Genomic DNA, 24,247 nt, shown 5'->3' with positions numbered 1-24,247 from the left:
AGCACAAGGGGATTTTAATGCAGAAAAAGTGCAGACAAGTTTTATATCAATAAATCCTAAATGTGACAAAAACTTGTAAGGAACCATAGTGCCATGACATGGGTACAATGTTCCATACGTATTCAATTTGCTACTTTCCTTTAGACACAGAAATTGACAGCCTCCAGCCTCGCAGGTGGGGGAAGCAGGAAATATATGAAGTGATATTTTCAGAAAGAATAGTTTGCATGTATTCTTCTTCAAATAAGGGGTTAGTCACTTGATGTTTCTATGAGTTTTCCAAAGCATTGGACAGTGTAGAACAACACTGCTGGACAGAGGTTCCCATGCTCATACAAAGCAGATAGAGATCAGCCTAAGCTATACTCTGGAGTCTTGTGAACATGAAAGCAAATGATGAAGAAAGAATAGTTATTAAAATAATTTTAATACCTTTTATGTTTCTCCTATTTTTTGTTTGTTCATTTGTTTGCTTGTTTATGTGTTTCTGCCCTGTAAAACAGATTTTATTAGATTTTTTTTTTTTTTTTTCTGATCAGAAGGAAATATGGGCTAACTCCTTCAATAAGATTCATATCTATACTGGGAAGCGAGTCAGAGTTCACATAGAGCTCAAAATTCCTGGAACTAAAGACATTTACTTCAACACAACTGCTGCTTCTATCTGCTGTGCTGGTGATGACATCTTGTAGATTGACATAACATTTCCAGTTGGTGGTAGGACTTGCCATTTCTTTTTTTAAATTTAGATTTAGTATCTGACTTCTTTTACATGCAACATTTCCTAAAGGATACTAAATTTCTAGTACTGTGATTTTCTAATTGCGTAACACTTCTTTTCCAAAAAAGACATTTTTCACATGCTTTTTATAAACCTAACCTAAAAAAATACTTTAAATAAAAGCATATGGTGGAAGCTTATCCAAGAAAGTATCAGTCTAGATCCAGGCAGCATTTTGCTAACTTTCAACACCATATTGCACACTGGAAAATATTAAAGCACCTACTTTGAGTGTTATGTTACACATATTCCTATGAAAATATTTCTTAAAAAATTAGATTATAAATAATAAATCAAACTCTACAATCAAAGCATAATGAAGATTAAGCTGTCAGTTTCTAAATTAAAATTCAGGCCCATTTCCTGATTTCTTCTTTCAGTGGAGTGAAAGGATGTCCCATGTACCAAGCACAGCCTCCTAAGAAGATGCTCAAGCAAGTTCCGCGGTGTTTTCCTTTTTTTTTTTTTTTTTTTTTTTTCTTCTCCTCACGTAACACAAAGAGAATAGATTTCAGATGTGAAGTCTTTGGGCCAGGGAACACTGAGTTAGTAGAGGTAGAAAATCCTGCACCACAAGGCAAAAGTCAAAGGCAAAAGATGGTCAGGGCAGACGCCCACTGTGCTGACTGCCTCTCACACAAGACCTCTCCTCTCCAGGACTAAAGTTGGAGCAGCCCCTGACATGGCCCACTTCATGCTGAATGCAAAGAGGAGGAACTGAAACACTCTGGCTGGGCTGGGTGAAATCCTAGCAAAATCCCACCTGGCTTCTTTTCCTTTCCTCTTTCATTTCTGTCTTTCCTCTTCTCTCTCCCCTGAAACACATTTCCATTCTAGCAGCCATGGATAAAGGGTAACAACCCTTCAGTGTCAAGTCAGGCAGACTAGGGGATGAGAAGGTCCAAATGATGCAGCTTAAGCTAAGGTACACCTGAACATGGTGGCAGTCAGCTGGCTGGGCAGGAGCTATCTCTTCTTTCTCATCTTTCCCTTACACCTTAAAACAAATAAAGAAGCAAAAACCAGTGAAGGAGAGTGCAGGGGGAAACCTGTATCCTTTCTGCAAACAGCTGCAGGACGTGTTAGGGTGGAAACAAACTTGTCTGCAGTTTGTGGTATACTTCCAGGTATTAAATCACCTCACCTGCTTTAGAACTTAGGACTTACCCTTTGCAAGTGATTACTTTTTTCTGTGTGACTGCCTGTGACAAAGCAGCTGTTAGGTAAGCTGAATCCTACAAGATGCTGGGAAACAAGGGAGAAAGAACAGGATGGCTTGACAGATCCTGTGAAGAATTCTGAACATCTAATTATCACAGAATCACAGAATCACAGAATTTCTAGGTTGGAAGAGACCTCAAGATCATTGAGTCCAACCTCTGACCTTACGCTAACAGTCCCCACTAAACCATATCCCCAGGCTATGATACACTGTAATAAGATGTTTACAATTTCTTTAGAAATAAACAGTTTCAGTGAACTTCAACTGGTTTTGTCATGGTAGATCTGCAATTTAAAATTCTTCTGCATACAGGTCCCCCTCGTCCTCCTCTTATTACAGCCAAACTTAAGAGCATTTGGGTCTTTCTCCAGCACAGCTGAATTGTGTTTACTACACTCTTGAATAGAAGTCCTCTTGGACAAACACTAATAAAATAATAGAGATATATGTATATAGCTCTCTTACTGTCCAATAAGGCTAAATGTGGCATTGCTTCACTTGTTGGAAAAATACATAAAACCTGAATGCCTATAGGAAATTATAACATGGTACACACTCTAGATACAAATACATACTCGCAAGTTTATATACATGTAGAAAATATGAACAAAATACTCTTCAGCTCTTTTTATACCTCAACTGTATTAACTGTCTATTTCTTATAATCATATTATTATTTAGGGGAGGGCATCCCACTTCTGCGCAAAGACATAACAAAAGGGCAGAGAATTCTGATTATCAATGACAAGGAAAATGTGAATAAAATGCTATACGGTAAAATGCAGAAAGGTTTTAAAACTTTGTAAACTTGCAAGCCATCTTAAAATACACTAAGTTGGAAGGTTTTCCCATCTCAGGTTGTTAGTCATTGGACTTCAGAGGGATATTTCCCACAATTTCAGATGTAACTGAATATAAACATATAATGGAAAGGTAATATAGCTAAATAAAACCAGCAATAAAAACGCCTTTGAATCATTGTTTAAAAGGTAGGATTATATGCAACCAATCAGGGTCCTTAAGGGCGGACAGTTTGAATCTACATTCAGCTGTAAGAAGTTTGGTGCAATATTAAGAAAGAATTCAATCATCATGAGCATTCCAATGTACAAAAGTCTTACAGGATATGAAATTCATCCCACAAAAAGCAATAGGCAGATCTGATAATCCAGAAGTGATGAAGCCCAAGGTCTTACAGCACAGTTTTATTTGAACCACTTTCTCTATTTTATTTTTATTTCATTGTAGTTTTCAAGAAAAGATTAACATATAAAAGGCTCTTGGTGGGATAGAGAGAATAAAGAACTTTCTCATAACATCAATACAGTGACATAAAAAAAGCTTTTTTCAATTCACTGGAAATTCATTGTATTAAAACAGGAGCCTGCTTACTTGCTACATGTAATGGGCGTTCAAAACAGTAGGCTTATGCCATGGATGTTCTTTTCCTTTCAAAATTTAGTCTGATTCTGTAACATGTTGGGGATTATCCTTCCCTTATTTTGCTGCAGCCCGACCAATTTTTCTTTTTATTCCCTGCTTATTTTCAGTATGTATCTTATATGTCTGTTTTTTCACATTTTGCTTTCTTTTTCATTTTACAGGAGTGCAACTTTTACCTTGCCCTTCCTTCCCAAATACTACTGAGGAGATAGTACAGGAAATTGAAAAAAAGATCTGCTAATTCAGTTTTGGTTTTCCAATTACAATTTTTTTTTAATTACTATTAATATAAATACTGTTATTTTGTCTCTGTCTGTCTGTCTCTAGCAGTCATATAAAGGCTTCATGGAAGCCAAGAGAGGGCAGATGCAAATAAACTCTTAGGAACAAGTCAGAGAAAAAAAAGCTGTCCAGGAAACCACACGTATGGTTCTGCTTGACTTCTCAGCAATACCCTGAAAAAATCATGCATTTAGTTCTTTAGTTTACCTATTATTCTTGAAGTGCACCATAACCAGTCTGTCTTTAAAGACAACATTGAACTGCAGCAAAGAGAAACCACAATTTCCAGACTACTGACAAACTTTGCAGTGTTTATCTCAAGCTGTATCTTAGACTGAGAACAAGGTCCAAAGCCTTACTGTACTAGTATTTTAAAAGTACGTTACATCTACTGGTATTGCTGGACTGACTTCAAACTCTCTTCTGTATTCAATTCCAAGTACTGATTTTGATCTCTAAAGTCAATATGGATTTAGATCCAATGGTCTCAGTGTCTGTCTCGCTGCCTATGTACGATCATAATAATCAAAACCAGTGGGATGCTTTTGCTAGTAAACATTACATATCAAAGTCTGGGGATAAAAGCAGGACAGCCATACTGTAGACCCATGCAATAGCATTTATTTCAAATAACAAGATAAAGTATTTTAAAGACTTTTTTTTTTTTTTTTTTTTGGTAGTGTACTGGAAGACTGATCTATAATCTCATGTTTTTAGATGTGTGGGTGGCAACAGTGCATACATTTACATAAACTGGAAGAAGACTGGCATTGTTCGATTTATAGTCTGTTTTTAAACTAGCAAATGTACCAGAGAACATTCAATTACAACACTTTACGAAACTAGCACAATTATATACATAGATAGATAGTCAAATTTAATAAATGACTCCTGTAATTTTTTCTGGGTAGATTCTAAGATGAGAGTGTAGAATTTAATAACAATAATTTAATTATTATTTAATTCTTCACATTTGGATCTCCTCCTAACTGAAGTTAATTTTCCAAAACAAATAATGTAAAATAAGAATAAGCACATATATAACTACACTATCCCTTTGGATAAACCTAGGATGTCTTCCAGTCTGGAAAGACAGTAATTTATCTTAGGTCAAAATATGAGAAGTGCATTTGAACTTATTGTATTTTACTTAGTGTATTTGATTATTTATTTGTTGGTCTTTCTGTATTAATTTCTTTCATGTTGGGCACTACTAAGGATACATAGTAAACAGCAATTACATCAAACAGAAAAAAAAATAGCACAGCATAAATGATTGTATAGATAGTATGAACACAGCTCAGCTTTATTCATACAAATACAAAATTCTGAACGTAACAAAGCAAAAAATGACCCAGGACCTTTCATGGACAAAAGTCTGTGTATAGCCCACATTTTATTTCCTATCTGTAAATTTCAAAAGTTGTTTGTCTTTTCTTGTTTTCTACTTTGTAAGTTTTTGCTTTGGATTACAGAGTGAGGTGAGCTGCAGGAATATTTTTTAATTTTCTTTCCTCTCTTAAAATTGATATTCACATTTGCTGAAGTCTGTATATACTATCAATTTTTGTATTACTCTTTTTTTTTGTCACTACTAGTGTGATGTATGGAGGACAACAGACACAGAATTGAATATATGGTATCAAGTCAAAAAATAGAAGCAACAATGAACACAGAGTGGAAGTTACTACTTTTTCAGATTGTAAAACTGCTTCTATTTTGTTATTAGACAAGAACATAAGGAATGAGTTATTTTACATTGAGGATTCAACTTCCTTAAGTCAACCCAAATTTCTGAATGAGTTGAACATTGCTTTATGAACACTGTCTGATATAGTGATCATAAAATATATTTACAAGTGCTGGAAATTTGTATGCTTTCATAAAGGGTATGCTGTGGAAAAACATTACCATGGACATTTATTGTGACAGACAATTTTTTTTTCCAGGTCATATTCAACCAAACTACTTGTAATTTGCATATAGTTTACAAGAGTGAAGTTAGACAGAAATTTTTCAAAAAAAGAAACATCTCCCCAAAAGCAGTCCAGGATTTACACTGGCCATTGCTTGAGTGGCTGCTGAATTTTTGAAGCTCTGTGAGATCAGAGATTTTTAAAGACACTACATAGCCTGCAGGCAGGCAATAATACTTGCCTGCCTGCCGTGTGTATGCCTGTCAGGAAGTACTGGGGGTCTTCATCTGCTTCCTTCATCTTCTAAGGACATAACTATGACACAGGGAATTAGAAATACATTAACAGAAGTTAAATCTAAAACTTCCATTGGATTAGAGAAAAAGTCTGTTGTTCAACCTTTTTATTAATTGCTCAACTTTATTTCCAGGCTCCAAATTTTGGGGATGTTTTTGGCTCATTTGTTTGCTTGGGCATTTTTAATTTTCTAAATAGAAAGTTCTAGTTATGCTTGGGCAAGTGGAGATTGTAGCACAAGTATAAAAGCTCTGGCGGAGCTGGTTAAAACATGTGGGGGAAGATGTGAAAATTAATTTTCTAAAAACATGCAAACTTATATTTTATTATGGAAGAAAAAAAAATCATGTGGACTTCCTATGAATGCTACTATGGCAGAAAGCTAAAAAGAATCCCTATTGATACTCTAAACTCTTCATGGCGGTCACTTTGTAGTCCAGGTAGCATGAAAAGGTTGAAAGGTTGGTTTACCAGCTACCCAAAATATTATTTCATAATGCTGATGTTAGCACAAGCACACTAATAACAGAATTTTGGATGATTGGGGGTGAGAATACTTGGGGCACATTGCAGCATAACTATGACACTATGGGGAAGTTGGTGTAAACCGAAGAACTACTCTTATATAGGGAATATTCTCTTTTCATCCTTCAGTTCCCAACTGAAACAAACAAACAAACAAACAAACAGACCTTTTTCAGAAAAACACTTCATCACATGCTTGAATCATGATAAAAATAAGGTGCTTACCAACTCTTGCATCTTTACATAGAATAGTTGTGCTTGTTAAAGAGTGGTTCCTAGAAATACAATTCTCTCATATGCATCTGTGATACTCAAGAATTAAACAAAATAACAGTTCTTCTCCCTACTCCCTAGGAAGTTTGCATGAATTTAAAGAGAAACAATTCTTATGCAAATTGCATGAGAATTCTGGGATAATGAGATGAAGAGCAGAGAGATTACCAGAAACAGCCTGAGCAATCAGAAGCAAACCCAAGATCCAAAGTCCAGACTTCAGGGTGTCCTTAACACTATGTTACAATAGATTTTTATTTGTCCAAGGACATTACTGCCTTGCCCAAACATGGGCCTATTTTTAGTGCTAACAAATTGTTACTGAACATCCCTTTGCATCTGCTGCACATGTGTAGCATGCCGTAGGGTCTCTTGTAGTACATGCAATGCTTTCATGAACGATAAAAACTTTGTACTGAGCTGTAATGTACTTGCACTGGAGATTTGGCATGTCTCAGTATTGTGAATTGCAGTTTACAATCAGCTGTCACATCTACTGCCATGAAGGACTAAGTATCGTCAGCAAACTTTGCAATCTCACCTTTCACCATCCTTTCCATTATCATTTATGAAATACTGAATGGCAAGATCTCTTGGCTGCAAAACCTGATCCTAATTCCTAATTCTTACACTTTGAGTCTTCATTTCTAACCAGTTACTTATTCTTTCTAGGATTTTGCCTCCCCGTGATATGGCAGTTTGAATTCTTTATGAGTCTTTGGTGAAGAGTTCTGTTGAATGCTCTCTTAAAACCCAAGAGGAGCAAATCCAACACTTAGAAATAGCAAGAGGATTACTGCACATGGATAAAATTATATGGCAACTGATGAGAAGATGAAATGCTTTATGAAGCAAAATTCCAATAAAATATTTTCTCTACAGTGAATGTCCAAGAAATCCAGGACAAAAGTATGATGGACTTTAGTGAGATATATATGCACTCCATAAAGCCTACAATGCTTGCTAAGTCCAGCAATTACGTCTTTGCATTTCTGTATAGGGTGTAAGCCAGTCTAATGACTTTGGGATTTGTTCAGGTTTCACAGGTACAGTGTACACAGATAAAAAGAGCAAATTAACCTGGATTCATCCCACATACCTCTGGACAAGACAGGCAGTAGGCAAGTGGTAGTGAAAGAGGGGACCTCCTCAGGGCAGTTCTGGTTTTAGCTGTTCTAAATACATTTTGGAGATCTTTAATGTTTGCACATTGCCACAGGAACCTATATTATGTATCTCACCCTGAGTCCAGTGGTTGGAACTGTAATACATGCATGGCAGGAAGGAAGTACCTTTATGCATGACTAGTTTCTCAGTTCTATACCACAGACAGTTTCTCGATTTTTACCTTTATTTTCAACAGAAATGCAATGAGTAGACTAGGTACAATCTAAATTCACTTACTATCTAGCTTTCTGGATTCCCCAGATGGAAAGATAATGTATAATTTGCAATATATCAGGCTCCTTTGGTAATTGACTAGAAATACTGACCAATATTTTCTTACTTTAACATTCAATTTTTTTAAAAAACTTCCAGAGATTAAAAGTTATCATTAACAGTTGCAAGAAATCCTGCACTGATTAGTAGCTGGTAAATACAGTCAATTATGATTCTTTGAGATAAATGTAAAATTAAATGAGATTTCAAATAAAATGAAGTCATATGGGTCTAGCAGAAGTTATCTTCTAGCTTTTACATACAATGGGTGTTTATATAATCACCATTGCAACTATGATTCACAATCTGATCCAGCCCTCACTGAAGTCAGTGACACAATCCTCATCGAGCTCATGCTCCTTAGAAACACGGTCACGTCTACAGACTATGCCAAAATACAGAAACATTAACACTAGGGCTCATCTCATAATCTACACATTACAAAAGGACTTCTCCTTTGAATTTATACCTTGAAAGTGACAGCAGTAAGATGTGCCATATTACTAAAAGATAGTGCAGAGTGCTCTTTGAAATAGCAACATAAAAGAGATTACAATGACTAGGGCCCGAAGCCAAGTGTAACTGAGTGATAGATTCTGTTGGAAAAAAAGAAGAAAAAAGAAGTTTTCATAGATGACAACATGCAACACATACTTTGGTCCACTAAGGACTCCTGAGCAACAATTCAGCCTCTATTTATATATATGTTTAAGTATGAATCTATGCGCATGTGTATATATTGTTCTTATTACTTCTTATACTCATCTTCTTTGAATAGCTTCTTACATAAAAGGAAACTATTTTTGATCAGCTGAATGCCAAAAATAATTACCTGGCATTATGCCCTTGTGCATTAAGCCCAGTACCTCTCATATTCTAATTATTAGAATTCATAATTCTAATATCTGCCAATGTTGCTATTATTCCATAAATATTAAAATATTTCAATATTCTTCTTTCTTATTATTGCCAAATTAGAAAGAAATATTTCACATAGTCACAAGGATAAGACTTGGTACAGGGAGTTAAACAACGGCAAGAAGCTGCTCCGTGTATTTCTGTGGTTTAGAAAGAGTGCCAAGTCGGAAGGAAAAGACATTCTCTGAATTTTCTAAAGCAAGATAAATACAGAAAAGAAATATAGATGAAAGATGGAACAGCTATCTATGGACTCTGCCAGATTCCTTGGCTTTTTGGCACACCTATTGAAGCTGGCAGACTTAGCCAGTAGCAATCTTTTCCATTAAAAGAAGCAGCATATATTTTGGTTTAACATACTTTGTTTGTGCATTTTTAAGCTTCAAATATGTCTATTTAATTTTTTTTTTTTTTAATGATTCCTTCTGCACAGTTGGCTGCAATCACACTTATTTTAAGCGGCTCATTTATCACTAAAAGAGCTGCAGGGCACAGCTACTGTTAAACAGCTCCAACAAACCTACAGCTTAGTGGGACAAGCTTCTTTTTATAAGACTAAAAGATGTTTAAATTGTGCCAAGAGGAGCTCTATGCCAGCCTCTAGGTTTGTTATCCAAACGTTACTAAATTAGAGGTCTCCTGAAGCACAGGGTTTGGGCAAAGATAAGCTGATCTCCCCTGGGCTGCTGGTTGTTCCCATCTGGAATCAGCCAGATTTTAACAAAACACTTGCTACGTATCATAAACTTTAGTAGTGTGAAATTTTGAAAAATCACCTCAAGTCTGAGGCTTAATCTACATTGAAGCGAAACTTCATTACCTTTGGCAAGGTTGCAAAAGCAAAATATTTTACATATAAGTACCCCTACTTTATGAATGGTGAAATTCTGCTTTGTTATGAAGGTAGAGGCTTACTGGGTTCTGCTTCCTGGAGCTGAGACTGTAAGGAAAATGTTCACACCCAGCAGTTGCCAACACAACAGAAAATGTAGTGATGTAACATTGTCAGTTATCATTAATCCTTCTGAACCAAAACAAAATATGTCAGTATTGGACTTAGTTTATGGAACCTCTTACATCTGAAATTTCAAAGTGTGATGAGATCAATACATTTGTGGGTGAAGGAACTGGGCATACTTTCTACAGCCAACAGTCATGCAGCGATTTTGCCATCTAGTGCCCTCTTTCTTAACATCCAAGAACTGCAACAACTAATTTATAAAAAGCAACAGGCACCAACTAGCTTGGAGTATGTGCCAAACACATTGCGTCTCCAGCCTAACTGTGGAGCCTGGGTAAGCCAACCATGGCAGTTAAAAAGAGGATGCTTCTAAACTGAAAATAAAAATGTAAATATGTAAATATGCAAGTATATGTGTATTGTACATAGATAATATTTATGTATAGATAATATATTAAATATTTTGGATTTTTACAAGGTATTTTCTTAAACCTTGTTTAATAACATAAAATTACATTCTGTACTCCCACCAAAGACCTAAAGACCATGCCCCCCCCCCCCCCCCCCCAACAACTGAAATAAAATTTTTCTAAAGAAGTAGGTGTCAGTGCTTTTGCATTTCAGTTTCTGAACCTCAGATATATATGGCTTATGCCAAAGAGATGTTTTTTGAAAGATTTCAGTAGAAAGTTCTAGCAATTGTCTACCATAGTTTTTAATTCACATTATTTATTTCACAAAGATGGTCTTATGAAAGCATTTTCACATTAAAAAAAAAAATCACCAAAACTTGTAGGGATTTATGATTTTAGCAAACAAAGACCAATATTCTGGAAGCACTGTGTAGTAAAAAACACAAAAATGTATTCTTTAATAAAGTCATTATAAGAAAGTATAAAAGAACTCTCCAAATAGTAGATCTGCTTCTCACAATAACATTCATAAATCATGGTTAAACAAACTATTTTTTATATGTCATAGTATTACATTGAATGAAAGAGCCTATGTGTGATTAATTAACCTTTCTACCATTAAGAACAGGACTCAAAAAGCACAAACACTTTGTATAGTAACTCATAGAACAGTTTAGAAAATACATTATAGCTATTACACCTTGTTTGCCAAAATAAGTTAACAAAATTAAAAACAACCATGCATCTCTTGAGGCTATAGCACTGTAAGAAGACAAGAATGGATCTGATGTATTAATTAAATACGTATATATTCATAAGCATGTATATGCACACATCAAGAAGCATTTTATACACTCTTAGAAGCGCGAGGCTCTGTTTTGCTGCCTTATTATACCAAAGACTTCAACTTAGTTTTCAGCATCCCTGCTCAAGTTCCTACTAGCTACAGCAACCAGTATTCTGGAAAGTATCTACAGATACTTCATAATATTAAGAAAATTAAGCATTTCCATGCAGTGCAAGTAATTCAATGAATGAGACCACAGAGAAAGGCTAAAGACCAGTTCTATATGCTGGCAGGTTGAATAGACACTTTCAATATTAAAAAAGGTCAGAACACAAATGGAAAGTCTAATCTGCATTTCAGATATGCACTGTAATTATGGAGTTAATGGTTCCTCTGACCCAAATGTGCTCATATACAATGGAGTAAGAGCAGAAGGAAAAAGACTTGTTTACAGTGCAGGACAAAATACCATCTTCACATGAACTTATCTGGATAACAAAAACAGCTCAGAACAAAACAGAGCTCAACAGATGCTAATGCACTCTGACTATCTGGAAAAAACTGCAAATAGCACCAGCTGTGGTTCTCATATGGGTTAAGTGCCTTAAGGACTGATTGACTGGATACTATCTGGTGGCCCTGCTGCCTTGATTTGCACAAAAAGTATATAATCAGTATTTCTTATTTATACTTTCCTTATGATAACTGCAGTTATGAATTAGCAGTGCTTGTATCTTGGTTTGCTTGAATTATCAAGTATGAGCAATATAATTTTTTAATAGATGTTTTTCTACCATTTCATTCCTGTCTGTTCACCTCCACCTTGTGTCCTACAAGAATTCTGAGGTCTTGTTCTGATGTAGCTATATGTCACTGCCCAGCAAAGTGAACTACTCAACTGTGATCAATGGCTTTAAGCACCATCACAGTACAGATAAATAAATGAATAAATGACAAATTAATAACATTACTTATTAATTAACTTGTTGTGAGTTCAAGCACAAACTTTACTCAAAGTCAGAACACAAGGAGTATCTCAATTGACATACTGGAAATTACCTCACTGAGAAGATATCCCTAAATGTTTTAAAATATTTATGTACCACCTGATCAGCTGCTTACAAATGTAGAGTATTCATTGGCAAGCAGAATAGGTGGTTTTTAGCTTCATACTTTACAATCAAAACCACTGGCATTCTTTTCACAGACTTTAATCCATTTGTGTCTACATAATGCAACTCTCAGCCAGTGAACTTGAGTTTTCTAATAAATCATATCTCTGCCAAAAATAAAATCTTCCATTGGGGAAGGCAATATTTTGCTTTAAAGGCATTGTAGGAAGAGTCAGTATGTTCGTCTCTTAAGATTTTCCTCTCTAAAACAATAAAATGTGTGAATTAATTTTGTGCCTGCTTTTAAACTGTGAATGACTCATATCTAAAAGACAGCTAACTCATCTGAGATTTAGAAAGTATATTGACATTTATTAAAATCTGATTTAAACCCCTGAAAAAAAAAGATATCAATTTATTTCACAAGTTCTAAATTCACTGGTGATTTACATTAGCAATATTACCTTATGTTAATTTTTATCCCTGTGCATGAAAGCCAACATTATAGCACAGAAGTTCTAACCTGGCAAACAGTCAAAGTAGAAAATTGGCCGAATATGAACTTTGAGGGCAATACTGTGGCCAAACAGAATAATGAAAATCTCTGATGTTCAAACAGAGCTTACATAGAAACAGGGAAGTTATTTTACCTGTTTTAAGTATTCATTCAACTATTACTGTAATACTGAATCCTGTTCAGAAGTATGCTGAAATTCAATCCAAAGAAGAAGGTTCAGAAATAAAGGTTCAGAACTGATCCACCAAAATAAAGAGTTGAAAAGATAGAGATTCCATGAGAGATTACACTTATTTAGTTAATTAAAGAGATGACAATTGAATGATTTGATCTTACTCTATAAGAACGTAGATGAAAACAGAACTTATATGGGGCTTTTCAGTTTACAAAGCAACAGTATCATACATGTAATGGCATAGATAAAGTTAGACAAACTTTAGGCTACAAATAAGGTGCAAATGTTTTTATGGGGAAGGTATTTAACTACTGGAAAAAGTTTTGATGGCTCTAGTGGATTTTCCATCGCTGGAATTTTTTAAGTAAAGAGTCAGTGTTTTTCTAAAAGATATACTCTATTCCAAACAGAAATAAATTGAAGCAATGTCTGGTTTGTATGAGCAACACTAGTCAGACTAGACCATTACAATGGTCTCTTCTAGTATTATAGTGTACAATGTAGTACAATAATGTGTGTATCTATGATTATTCAACATGAAAATGGTGTCCAGTTTACAGGACTATAATCTTATTTAGGCTTTTAAAATATTGGCACATTACCTTTCTTCCAGCCCTGCGAGTTTCCCTGTACTGCACAGCTTGCTGAAAATCAACATTCAAGAGGATATTAATTCAAATTTAGCTGTCTGAAAGCTAGCTGTTTAGTCTGAGTTAGACACCTAGGTCCTTTCTATCTATACTCAATGGAGAAAGCTAGAAACCTTCATGAGTCTATTCCTTCCAGAGACCTTGGGCATCTATTTTCAGCTAGCATAAGTCTACAGGTGCACTTCTATTTCCATTTGCTACAGAAGGTGTCTTAGTTTAGACTACTTTAAACTCCATACCTAAAAGTGGACTAAGTTAGATGAAAGGAATCCAACCTTAATACTCCAAAGAACTATTTCAAAATTCCTGGATTCAAGTTAGATCCACTAATTTAAAGCGTCTGTCTTTATTAGATCACGTTTAAAGTGTGCTTCAGTTACTGTTGGCAGATAGTGTTTCATCACAATCATACCATTAATGCATGTCATCTGTATTTTTCCAAGAAAAGAATAAAGTAGCTTTTGAATAGCTCTTCCTTATTGTACTATTGTTCAGAATTCTGTCATTCCTATCTAATAACGAACTGGATGCATAGCCATTCTTATGTCCTCATAGGAATAAGAGAATTTATGTTCTCCACTGCCCTGGGAAGGGATTCCCCCCTTTAAGCACAGATATCTACAGTGCAGATGCGTAGATCTGATCTTTGCACCTGTACTCCCATTATAACCAAATGAGATCAGATAATACTACTGGGAGACACTAAAGTGCCTTACCTTTGCATATATGTCTAAATTAGGAGAGTGAAACACTGTGAAGAATCTATTCCTCTTCCTTTACTACTACAGGAACTTAGGTGACTACCTCAGAAGGGTTTGTCCACAGCATAAACATTTAAAGTTAAGATGAATGATGAATTTTGTTCTTTCACATCATGATTTTGTGTGCTTATTTTCACTTGTTCTTACTTTTTTTTTTTTTTTTTTTTTTCTCTTGACTTTAATAATCTCCTCAGAAGTCTCATTAGCCTCATCATAGAAGACTGGCCTCAACTCTGTGATGAAGCCATTCAAGCTTCCTAGGCCATCTTTACAGAAAGAATAATCATATTTGACAAAAAAAAAAACCAACAAAGCCCAAAGTTGACTTTCACAAAAGAATATCTTTCATCTTCCTTCATTTGCAAAGTAAGAATGCCCAGGAATACTCAGTTACATGTTTCTCACTTCCACATATTTCTTTGAATCTTTCCAAATATCTGAAGTAGTTTAGAAGGCTTATTATGAGCCATTTCATAAGCGCCTATATACAACACCACCCCAACTCATCCACTTCAAAAGCATATCCCATTCTACAACTTGCCAAGAAAACCAAGAAAAAATGTGGCTCTAACACAGAGAAGTGTTGTATTAGTTTAATATGGTGACATGGCCTCTAGGAAAAGCCAACGATTTAAATATTTTCTCAGGATTTTCAGATGACTTGAATTCTTCCTCTAGCACATGTTTAGACTCATCTTTTCACTGCTAAAGAAATTGTACTTCCTCATCCATCTGCACCTTGCAGAACAGTCTTTCTACAACTCACCTTAAAAGAGTAACCCTGTAAAAACCTGTGCTTTTTAGCCAAGATCTTTTCATGAACAATTTTGTTTGTTCTAAGGTTTCAATAGCACTCAACCATAGGTAGAAATCTTTGTTCCTTTGCAACAGCTACATTTTGTGAGGGGTTTTCTGCTGTATCCATGGAGAATGTGGTGATGGCTGAAGAATTCTAGTCGTCTGTGATGTTTCCTATTTCTCTTCTCTCAATTGTAAGAGACTCAAGTGCGATGAATGTTGCCTGCTTCTGCTTATCTTGGCTATAAACTCTTAATACACTGCTGGATTTCTCTTCTTCCTTGGTCTGTGGACAGCTATTTCCCATCTTGAAAACACAGTGATGCCTGGTCTTTAGTGTAACGTCTAAAAATTTATCCTGTGTTCTAATGTCCCACGTCATTACTTGGTCTTTGTAAAAACAAATTTCTTTTCCAGTACACACATTAATTTTTACTTTAGAAAGAGGAAATATTTTCTGGTGTTTGATAGAAAGAAAGCATTGATTCGTCTGTCACAGGTCATAACAATTGTTTCATTCCTAGTCATAAGAATATTGAGCATGGAACTGAACATACAAGAAAAAAATCATGAACTGCCTTTCTAAACTTCCTCCAATATCGTCTTGTTTTCCCACTCCAAATTTCACATGGCAGTTGACATACACCAGTATTTCCTGACATTTTTGTTACATAGCCTTGCATGAGAAAACTGCCTGTACTTTGGGTACAGCCATGAATAGGTGAGAACTAGGAACCCTGTCTTTCTCCCACAGCTGTGCACATACACCTGTTGCTTTGACACAAGTAATTAGCAAACACTGTTTGCAGCAGTAGCAAAAATGTGAAATATAAATATCTGCCTCAAACTAGTTTCCCTATATATATTTATTCCTGGTGTCCTGAACAGAAACACGTACATACACACTACACAGTGACTAGTCAGAAGTCTGATGCTTTGAGAAAGTCTCTGACCAACTGTTCAAGCACTCAGCAACTGTGTCATTCATGCAGAGTAAATGTTTCCCTGAAGCTTCAGACTTTCTGTGCATGTGAACACAGCACGTGAATATGTGCTAAAAAACATCTGGGATTCTGCATTTATTGCAACCAAGTCAGAACTACAGCAGCTGTGCCATTAACCCAACCAGGCATGATTACCGAAATACCAGAATCTGGTAAAAGGATGGGGAAAAAAAAAAATCAAAAGAACCCAGACAAATTTTCCAGAAGCAAAAATATAATGATTTATGGAAGAATCTGAACACAACAATCTCTACATAAATACAAAAGAATGCTTTCAGTCAGCTCTTCATTGGAGGGACTAGAAGAATGAAAACTCCCAGATATTCTGTGATCATCATGGTACAGAAGTGCAGTGCAAAGATACCCAGTAGCACAGACGCAGTAGTGCTGCAGTTTGTCTTACCTGTGCCTGGTAGACCAACTGAACAGATCAGGCAGGATTTAGCATTGTACTGACTCTTCCATTTGAGTTAATAAACCTCCTCCACCCACTCTCCTTTCCATCTGGGAATTTCTCTTTAGCCTTTCTGAAACTCCAGTAATTGATTCCTGATGGTAACTCCAACAATGCCAGCATAAAAGTCAAGTTCATAAGTACTGCTGTATTGGCCAGCTATCATGGTGTCCATGTTGTGCTTCGTGATCTGCTCAGCTCTGGCAACACTGAACAAAGCCAATTTTGCTAGAACTTCTGGAGAAACTGCTTTAAGTCCATCAGAACATATTTTCTCAAACTGTCCACCAAGCTTCACTTATTATATGATCATCCTCACTAGATAGAACTGCTATGTCTTGCTGATCTGCTATATCCACTTGTATCTAAATCCTACAAAAAGGCCTATCTGTTGTTCTACATTGCTTTGCTGTTTTGCTATTCCAGGTAGTTAACACAATAGTATAAGCCTTAGAAAATGATTGGAAATCTCACAGCAGGATAACTGCTAATTAAGACACCCTTTATTTAGGGTTAGAAGTTCCAGATGGTCTCAGGTATTTTCCTCTTGTGCTTGGGAGAACTCCATCCCTTATATGATAGGGTTGAAAGCAAACTACACACCTTTTTTTTCCTCTCTTTTTTTTTTTTTTAACATGGATATGCCTGTACTGCATTATAGTACTAGGATAAGGTAAATCTAATACTGAGCTCTGTGCTAACAAAGCTATACCAATAAGAAATCTCAAGATAGCTCAGAAAACTCGGTCTGATGACCTCTCACTGCACATCTGTCACTTTATGGTGTAGGGAGAACAGAACAGGGTCAAAGACTTTTGCAGTTTATTAACACGGATCTCTGAGTCATGGTAACTTCAATGCATACTCTGGTAGTGGATTCTCTGTGCGTATATATTAGTTGAAAGGCAAATGAATTTTGTAGTACGTCCTGCAGTCCTGATTCCCAATTGTTTATACATGTTGTGGTTCCAGTCTTTCTTCTGCACCTGCTTTTTTTTTTTTTTTTTTTTTTCCAGCACAAGCCAGAATGCAACCTGGTGTGCATCCAGGTTTAGCCTCAATATGCAGTCAGTATGTGGCCAGGCTGTGCACCTGGACACAAGAGCTGGGAACTGCTCCAGGGGTCCCCCTGTTTAGGCATACCTATTTATTTTATCAATTCACCTTGTGTTAATGATTTCTTACAGACTTGAACAAATAGAGCTTTTATAACAGATGTATTTATAGTCATTGTGTCAGAACAAAGTTTCCATAAAACGCAATTTTAAAACATCTGAATAATTAAACAGTACAGAAATACTATTTGTGAAGAGTGTATTTGTTTGTTTAGGTATGTGTAATTACTTTCATATTATCCAGATTAAATGTCTGTGGCATCTGTAATTAAGCACTTCCATGAAGGTTCACTGGAATGTGACAGAGAGAGAAATGAAATGTATGCAGGCATTGAATTAAAAACAAGAACAAAAAACATGTAGCTCACCTAGTTAGGTACAGCTCTTAGTCCTAAGTATGAGACATGCTTAAAGAATTTGTTCAGCTGGATGGATTTCTTACAATAATTCATTTATTTTAATTTTAAAAGCATCAAACTTGTTTTAAAGGCTCATATTACAATAATAAATTTCCCATTGCTACAAACTGGGTGGGTGACTCTAGGCTTCAGAGTCTCTACTATACACACTGACTGCGGGAGGACATTGAACAGAAGACAGCTTACTTGAAGAGCTGGACAGATCTCAGAGGTTTATAGTAACTTACTACATTTGACTGTGCATTCGCTGTCAGGCTTTGGTTTGGACGGCATCTGCCATCTGAGTAGTTTGACTCAATTTATCTGAAAAAACACTCTGCCAAACTTCCATTCTTTTTGCTTTGGTGGGGGGTTGGTAAAAGCTAATCCTCAAGGTAAGTTAATGCTTTCCAAGCACAGTTCATTTTTACTGCCAATAATAACTGAGCACTAAGGAATCATTGTGTTTTCCCACCTATGCATTTGTTTCACAGTCACCTCCTAGCTATGAGAAGATTCCAGTTTACCAAACTGAGGAGCTTATGGCATGAATCAACAGTGGGGCCTTTGACTGTTATAATGATATTCTACATCACCTCCAAAAACCCTTCCCAAGACTTTTGCACATTGCAATACTTATAAGTAATGAAGAATTATTCTAGGTCCCTCATGACAAAGTGTTGTAACAGGTGTTTTCATCTTAATGCTCTTCTTTAAGCTCTTAATTCTTGATCAGGTTTAGCTGCATTTTAAAGATTCAATATGGAACCAGTTTTGTTTACAGTCAAACTGCTTTCCCCCCACAATGAGATCATGTGAACTACAGAGGAGGATTAGTCAAACCTTGGAGAGTTCTGAAATACTTCCAGGTAGGTGAGAACACACTGCCATCTCTTAGTTCCTTACATTTGCAGAGCAGACCTAAAATTCAAGTGAATTTTCTGTTCATGGAATGAATATTCCATTTCTTAATGATAAAAAGTGGAATTCAGCTACCTTATCCTACACATTTCCATAACTACCTAAACAACAGAGTGATTTTAGCTGTTCCTCTAACAATATTTCTTTTGAGATACCCACCTGACAAAGTACAGTGTCATCAACATTACATAGAGTGGCTGCTTCTGCATACTAAATGGCAAACCCTATTATGACAAATACGGCTATTTTCGCTAATTGGATATGCCACAGGTATGGATCAATAAAGTACACTGAGAAGCCGTGTACTGCTTCACTAACAAAACATAGTGAAGAGGGGTTTTGCAAAGATCACTCATTATTTTTCATCTGCTAGAAATCAGATGATCTGAATCACTCAGGTTGGAAGGTATCTCATGAGGTCATCTAGGCTGACCTAGTACTTAAAGCAGGGTCAACACTGAATTCAGACTGCTGATGGCTTTGTCAAGGCAGGTCTTGAAATTCTCTTGGATGGAGACTTCCCAACCACCGTACGAAAATGTTCCAGTGTTATATTACCCTCCTGGTAGATTTTTTTTTCCTTTTGTCCAGATGGAACCCAGCAATTTCAATTTATGATCCCTGTCTCGTATCCTCCTATCACGCAATTCAGTAAAGAGCCTGCCTCCATTTCCTCGCTAAATTTCTCTTAGATACCGGCAGGTTGCTATTAGGGATCCCTATCCAAAGGTCTTATTTCTCAAAGCTAGACAGGTTCGGTTCCCTCACAAGCTACGCACTTCAGTTCCCAACCACCATGGTGGCCTTCCGCTGGATTTGCTCGGATTAATCCACATCTTTCTTGACATGGGAGCCCAAAGTAGACACCTGATGTGATCTAACAAGTGCTAAGTCACTAACTCTGACCTATAGGTTATGCTGCTGCTAACACAGCCCAGTATGCTGTCAGCCTTTATCACTCCCAGGGCACCCCATTGGCTCATGTTCTGCTTGCTGAACCAAACCCCTCATCCTTTTCAGCTCCACCACTACCCTGGTAGTTAATCTTGTGATGGACCAAAATGTAGCTGCTTCCTGTCATATTAATAATGTATACGTGCTTATAGAATACAAATGCATGCCTATTATGGCCCATGTGATGAGAATTGGTCATATACGCTCTCAGATGTTTAGGCCATCCATCAATTATGAGGTGGCAGAAACTTCCACTTTGGTTCTGTGCTGGAGCCACATACTATTATGTAATCAAACACTTGTCCATTTCATTACAAAAATACAAGTTTCTTGTACACAAGAAAGGGAAAGCGCACCCCGAGCAAAATGCTTAGATGCATGCAACTAAGTTAATCCAAGTTCATTTATTTTATAATTCACTTTTCCTTTTATCAGTTCTCTTTTCTCCCCTTTAACATACTGTAGCAATTCCAGAACATTGTGAACAATGTAAAAACAAAACACCTATGATATTTTTTGCATATCCCTACTTATCTGCAAGTGCAAATAAATGCTTTTATGCATTTTATTGCATGCTGAAAATGAACCTAGACTCAGATGGAATTACTATAAAATCACATCATCAGAAATTTGTAAAAATTGACAATTCCTAAAATTTCTATCTCTAAGGCCATAATCCTTCTCTTTCCTGTGAAATAACTTTACTGTCTTCAACTTGTGAGATAAAACTGATAGAAATCTTTTTGATAGAAAAATTATTTCTAGAGAAAGGCCTTTGGAGAATATTCTCATGCTTAACTCCTAAAATACAATTTCTTATAAGTGAATACAGAACTCACTGAAACAGCTCCAGGTAAACTAAGCCTTTGTTTCATTTTTAATTTTAATTTGTTCCCAAATCCGGTTACACGCAGTTCCAAGGTGGCTTCCTGTCACATTGGCCAACTTTCCATGCTGATAAAATGCTGATGTAATGTCACTACCAGCTGAGGTCAAGTCAAGTCAAGCACTCTAAAGGTGAATGTCCACATCTCAACAACCACCAGGCTGTGATAACTCTAGCACTGCTCTTCCCTATTTCACTACTTAATCGAACTTTTCTAAGGGAAAGCTCAGAATATTTGAGGTACACAGCAGCATTCAAAAACTATTTCAAAAGAAAGGTCTTTTTTGATCGAGCCAAATAAGAAAATTTCCACCTCACCTTCACCACTCCGTTTTCATGCATGGTGATACAGTTGCTGGGATCCTCTGAAAGTTGATATAAAGCCTGAGCTGTAGCTCTATGAACCAAAGGATCATTTGACTTCAAGTAACGCACTAAGGGAGCTACAGCCTTGCTCTCTCCAAAGGTAACTCTATTGCTTCCCCACATGCAACAGTGAGAAATGGCCTCTGCTAAGTGACGTCTTAATTTGTCATCGTTCTGAAAAAGGTAAAAACATAATAAATTAAAAACAATATAATACAATAAAAATTTCATAGGAAAGCAGTACTGTATTCTAAAACATTTTTTATGTCCTATTTTAATTGTAATATAATTAAAAATTGGAGTGCACTATGAGGCATGGAGCCCTCTTTGTAAGAAGTGCAGTGAATTTTTATATTATTTTAAAGGTGCTTTTAGACTGACTGGAAATCAGGTAAGATTAGCATTAAAATTTAACATATAGCCCATCACTAAGATTCTCTGTGCATTTCAGATTTATTGCTCTCTCAACCCTTTGTACTTTTTCCATACAGCAGCTGCATTTCTGAAAAGCAATATTCAGCAACAGTGATTATTAAAATGAAGCTCATCTTCCAAAGCAATTTTAGTACCAGCCACAGAGTGCTTTCATGTCCAATATACATCTTGTGGAGGAGGAATTCTGCATCTCTTCCTGATAGCTGCTGCAAAATCTATCACTCATGTCACAACCTTTTAGTTGGGTATAATGCAGATTGATATAAGAAACTCAGGTACTTAATATAGTATGTTTAGTATGATACTTAATATAGTATGTTTACTTACTGTGTTTGCTAGTTTAGACAACAGAGGGACAACTCCGTGATCTGTTATAACAGCTAAATTTTCTTTATCTTTAGCTATATTTGTAATGGCAGCACATACACTTGCTAAAACTTCTTTATTCTTTGATTTTAGCAGATTGACTATCAGTTCCAAGCCACCGACAAAGGACCGAACCATCTCCCCAGCATCCTAAACAATTCATAAGAAACATTATTTTAAAATATTTAATATAAATTTTATGTGAATGTTAAAAAAAAGAGAGATTGGCATGACATAATTATTCAAAACTGCAGGTAGTGTTCTGTCACCTTCACTAAGAAATATGGACAATTTGGAACTCAAAACTCTTGACTGACAGATAAGAGTTAGACTGTTTTAAATAGCACCATGTAAGCAGAAATTCAATGCCTAAATAAAGGTATCTAGTGCCATTTTAGATGACACCGGGTATTCTTTATGACTTCAAGCTGTCACTTCCAAAGGTGTGCAAGTTTATCTTACCTGCTGTACTTGCCAGGCATGTGCCTCATATACCCTCGGGCATCTTAAACACCAAATAGACACCCCTGTTTAGGCTCTCCTACTGTCTTCTGTTTCTCACATTAAGTCTGACAGCTAAGACAAAAGAGTGGTAATGTTCTTTTCTTATATCAATGCAAATGAGTATTCAGGAGTACTTGCAAACTTATTCAAGAGGCAGCTACACAAGTCTTGACAGCAACTGAGGGAACCAAGGTACACTTTAGAGTATGATCAACATAAAATGTGGCTAGTGGATACAAAAACAACTCTACAAGAATGTCTAAATATGCTTTTAGAAAATAAAATAGAAACTAAACATGGTATGTTCAGAATAAAACAACATTAATTTCAAACAGAGAATAGTTATGATGTTGAAGTCCTTGCAGCAGAACTGTATCATAGAATCATCAAGGTTGGAAAAGATCATCTGCTCTAACAATCACCATACTACCAATGTCACCCACTAAACCATGTCCCTAAGCGCCAGGTCCAACCTTTCCTTGAACACCCCCAGGGACGGTGACTCTTCCACCTCCATGGGCAACCCGTCCCAATGCCTGACTGCTCCTTCTGAGCAGAAATGTCTCCTCATTTTCAACCTGAACCTCCCCTGGTGCAACTTAAGGCTGTTCCCTCTATTCCTATCACTAGTTACCTGTGAGAAGAGGCCGATCCCTAGCCCCCACACCTTCCTTTCAGGTAGTTGTAGAGAGCAATGAGGTCTACCCTGAGCCTCCTCTTCTCCAGACTAAACAACCCCAGTTCCCTCAGCTGCTCCTAGTAGATGTTAAAAGATTTTTGTTTGAAATTGACAAGACAATTTCACAGAAAAAAATATATAATTAAGTGTTATTTAATTGAAAAGTATTCCCTCTGATTTGAAAAGTTTCTGGGCCACAGATTCCTCAAAGGTGGGAGAGAGTTCTTGGGAGGGGAGCCACTGCTACAAGTTTGCCCCATTCTTCTACATTTCCTTAGGCATCCCCTTGTAGGCCAGTATAGAATATAACAGAATACTGGGTGAGTGAACCTGTGGTCTAGCACAGAATTGGCTGCTCTCACATTTTTGTGTTTATTAGTCAACTCAAATTAGCAAGCACATGTTTACATTTAATGCGTAAAACAGAAAACCGTCAGCTTTGGCACTGCAAGACTGAACTAACAGGTATGGAATTCATTTGGTTGCCTCAGGCAAATGGGAACTGGCAGTTATCTGATAAAGTGACATGCAGCATACAGTACTTCATGTACCCTTAAAAGCACACAGGATATAAATCTAAGTTTGTTTAAGTACAGTTTCTTAACTGATTAAATTACATAGTCACTGACCAATGCTGTACACCAAGATTCACCGCAGTCTGTTAAAAATGTCTGAAAAGAAACATATTGCCATTTCTTTGGTAAGATGTTCCACCATGTAAGATTACGTGACTTTAGTCAACCTCTTTTCAGCTTCCTCATAGACAGAAACGATGCCAGAATATAAAAGCATCAACTTCTTCAAATGTTTTTTTACACGTTTATTCAATCTGTGGGTAATTCCAAGCAGCATTCTGCCAACCACCTAGAAAAGGTTCTTAGGATGCCTAGTTAC

General features: G+C 36.3%; 1 protein-coding gene across 5 annotated transcripts in view; it reads right to left on the bottom strand.

Moving 5' to 3' along the window:
• Window positions 1-24,247, bottom strand: part of ODAD2 (outer dynein arm docking complex subunit 2) — a 95,800-nt gene that overhangs the window by 5,465 nt on the left and 66,088 nt on the right. For 3 of the 5 annotated variants that reach the window (XM_084507378.1, XM_084507377.1, XM_084507379.1), the window contains exons 18-19: window positions 22,132-22,320; window positions 21,322-21,543 (exon numbers count right to left, since the gene is read on the bottom strand). In XM_084507378.1, coding sequence (XP_084363504.1) covers window positions 21,322-21,543; window positions 22,132-22,320 — 411 coding nt within the window. Of the gene's footprint in view, window positions 1-12,293; window positions 12,634-13,020; window positions 13,078-13,664; window positions 13,707-18,154; window positions 19,164-21,321; window positions 21,544-22,131; window positions 22,321-24,247 lie in introns of those variants that run through there. The other 2 variants (XM_084507380.1, XM_084507381.1) reach the window with 2 other exon arrangements.

The sequence above is a fragment of the Aythya ferina genome, assembly GCF_964211825.1.
Source record: "Aythya ferina genome assembly, chromosome: 2".
Classification (NCBI taxonomy): Eukaryota; Metazoa; Chordata; class Aves; order Anseriformes; family Anatidae; genus Aythya; species Aythya ferina.
This window is presented reverse-complemented; position numbering and strand designations above follow the sequence as displayed.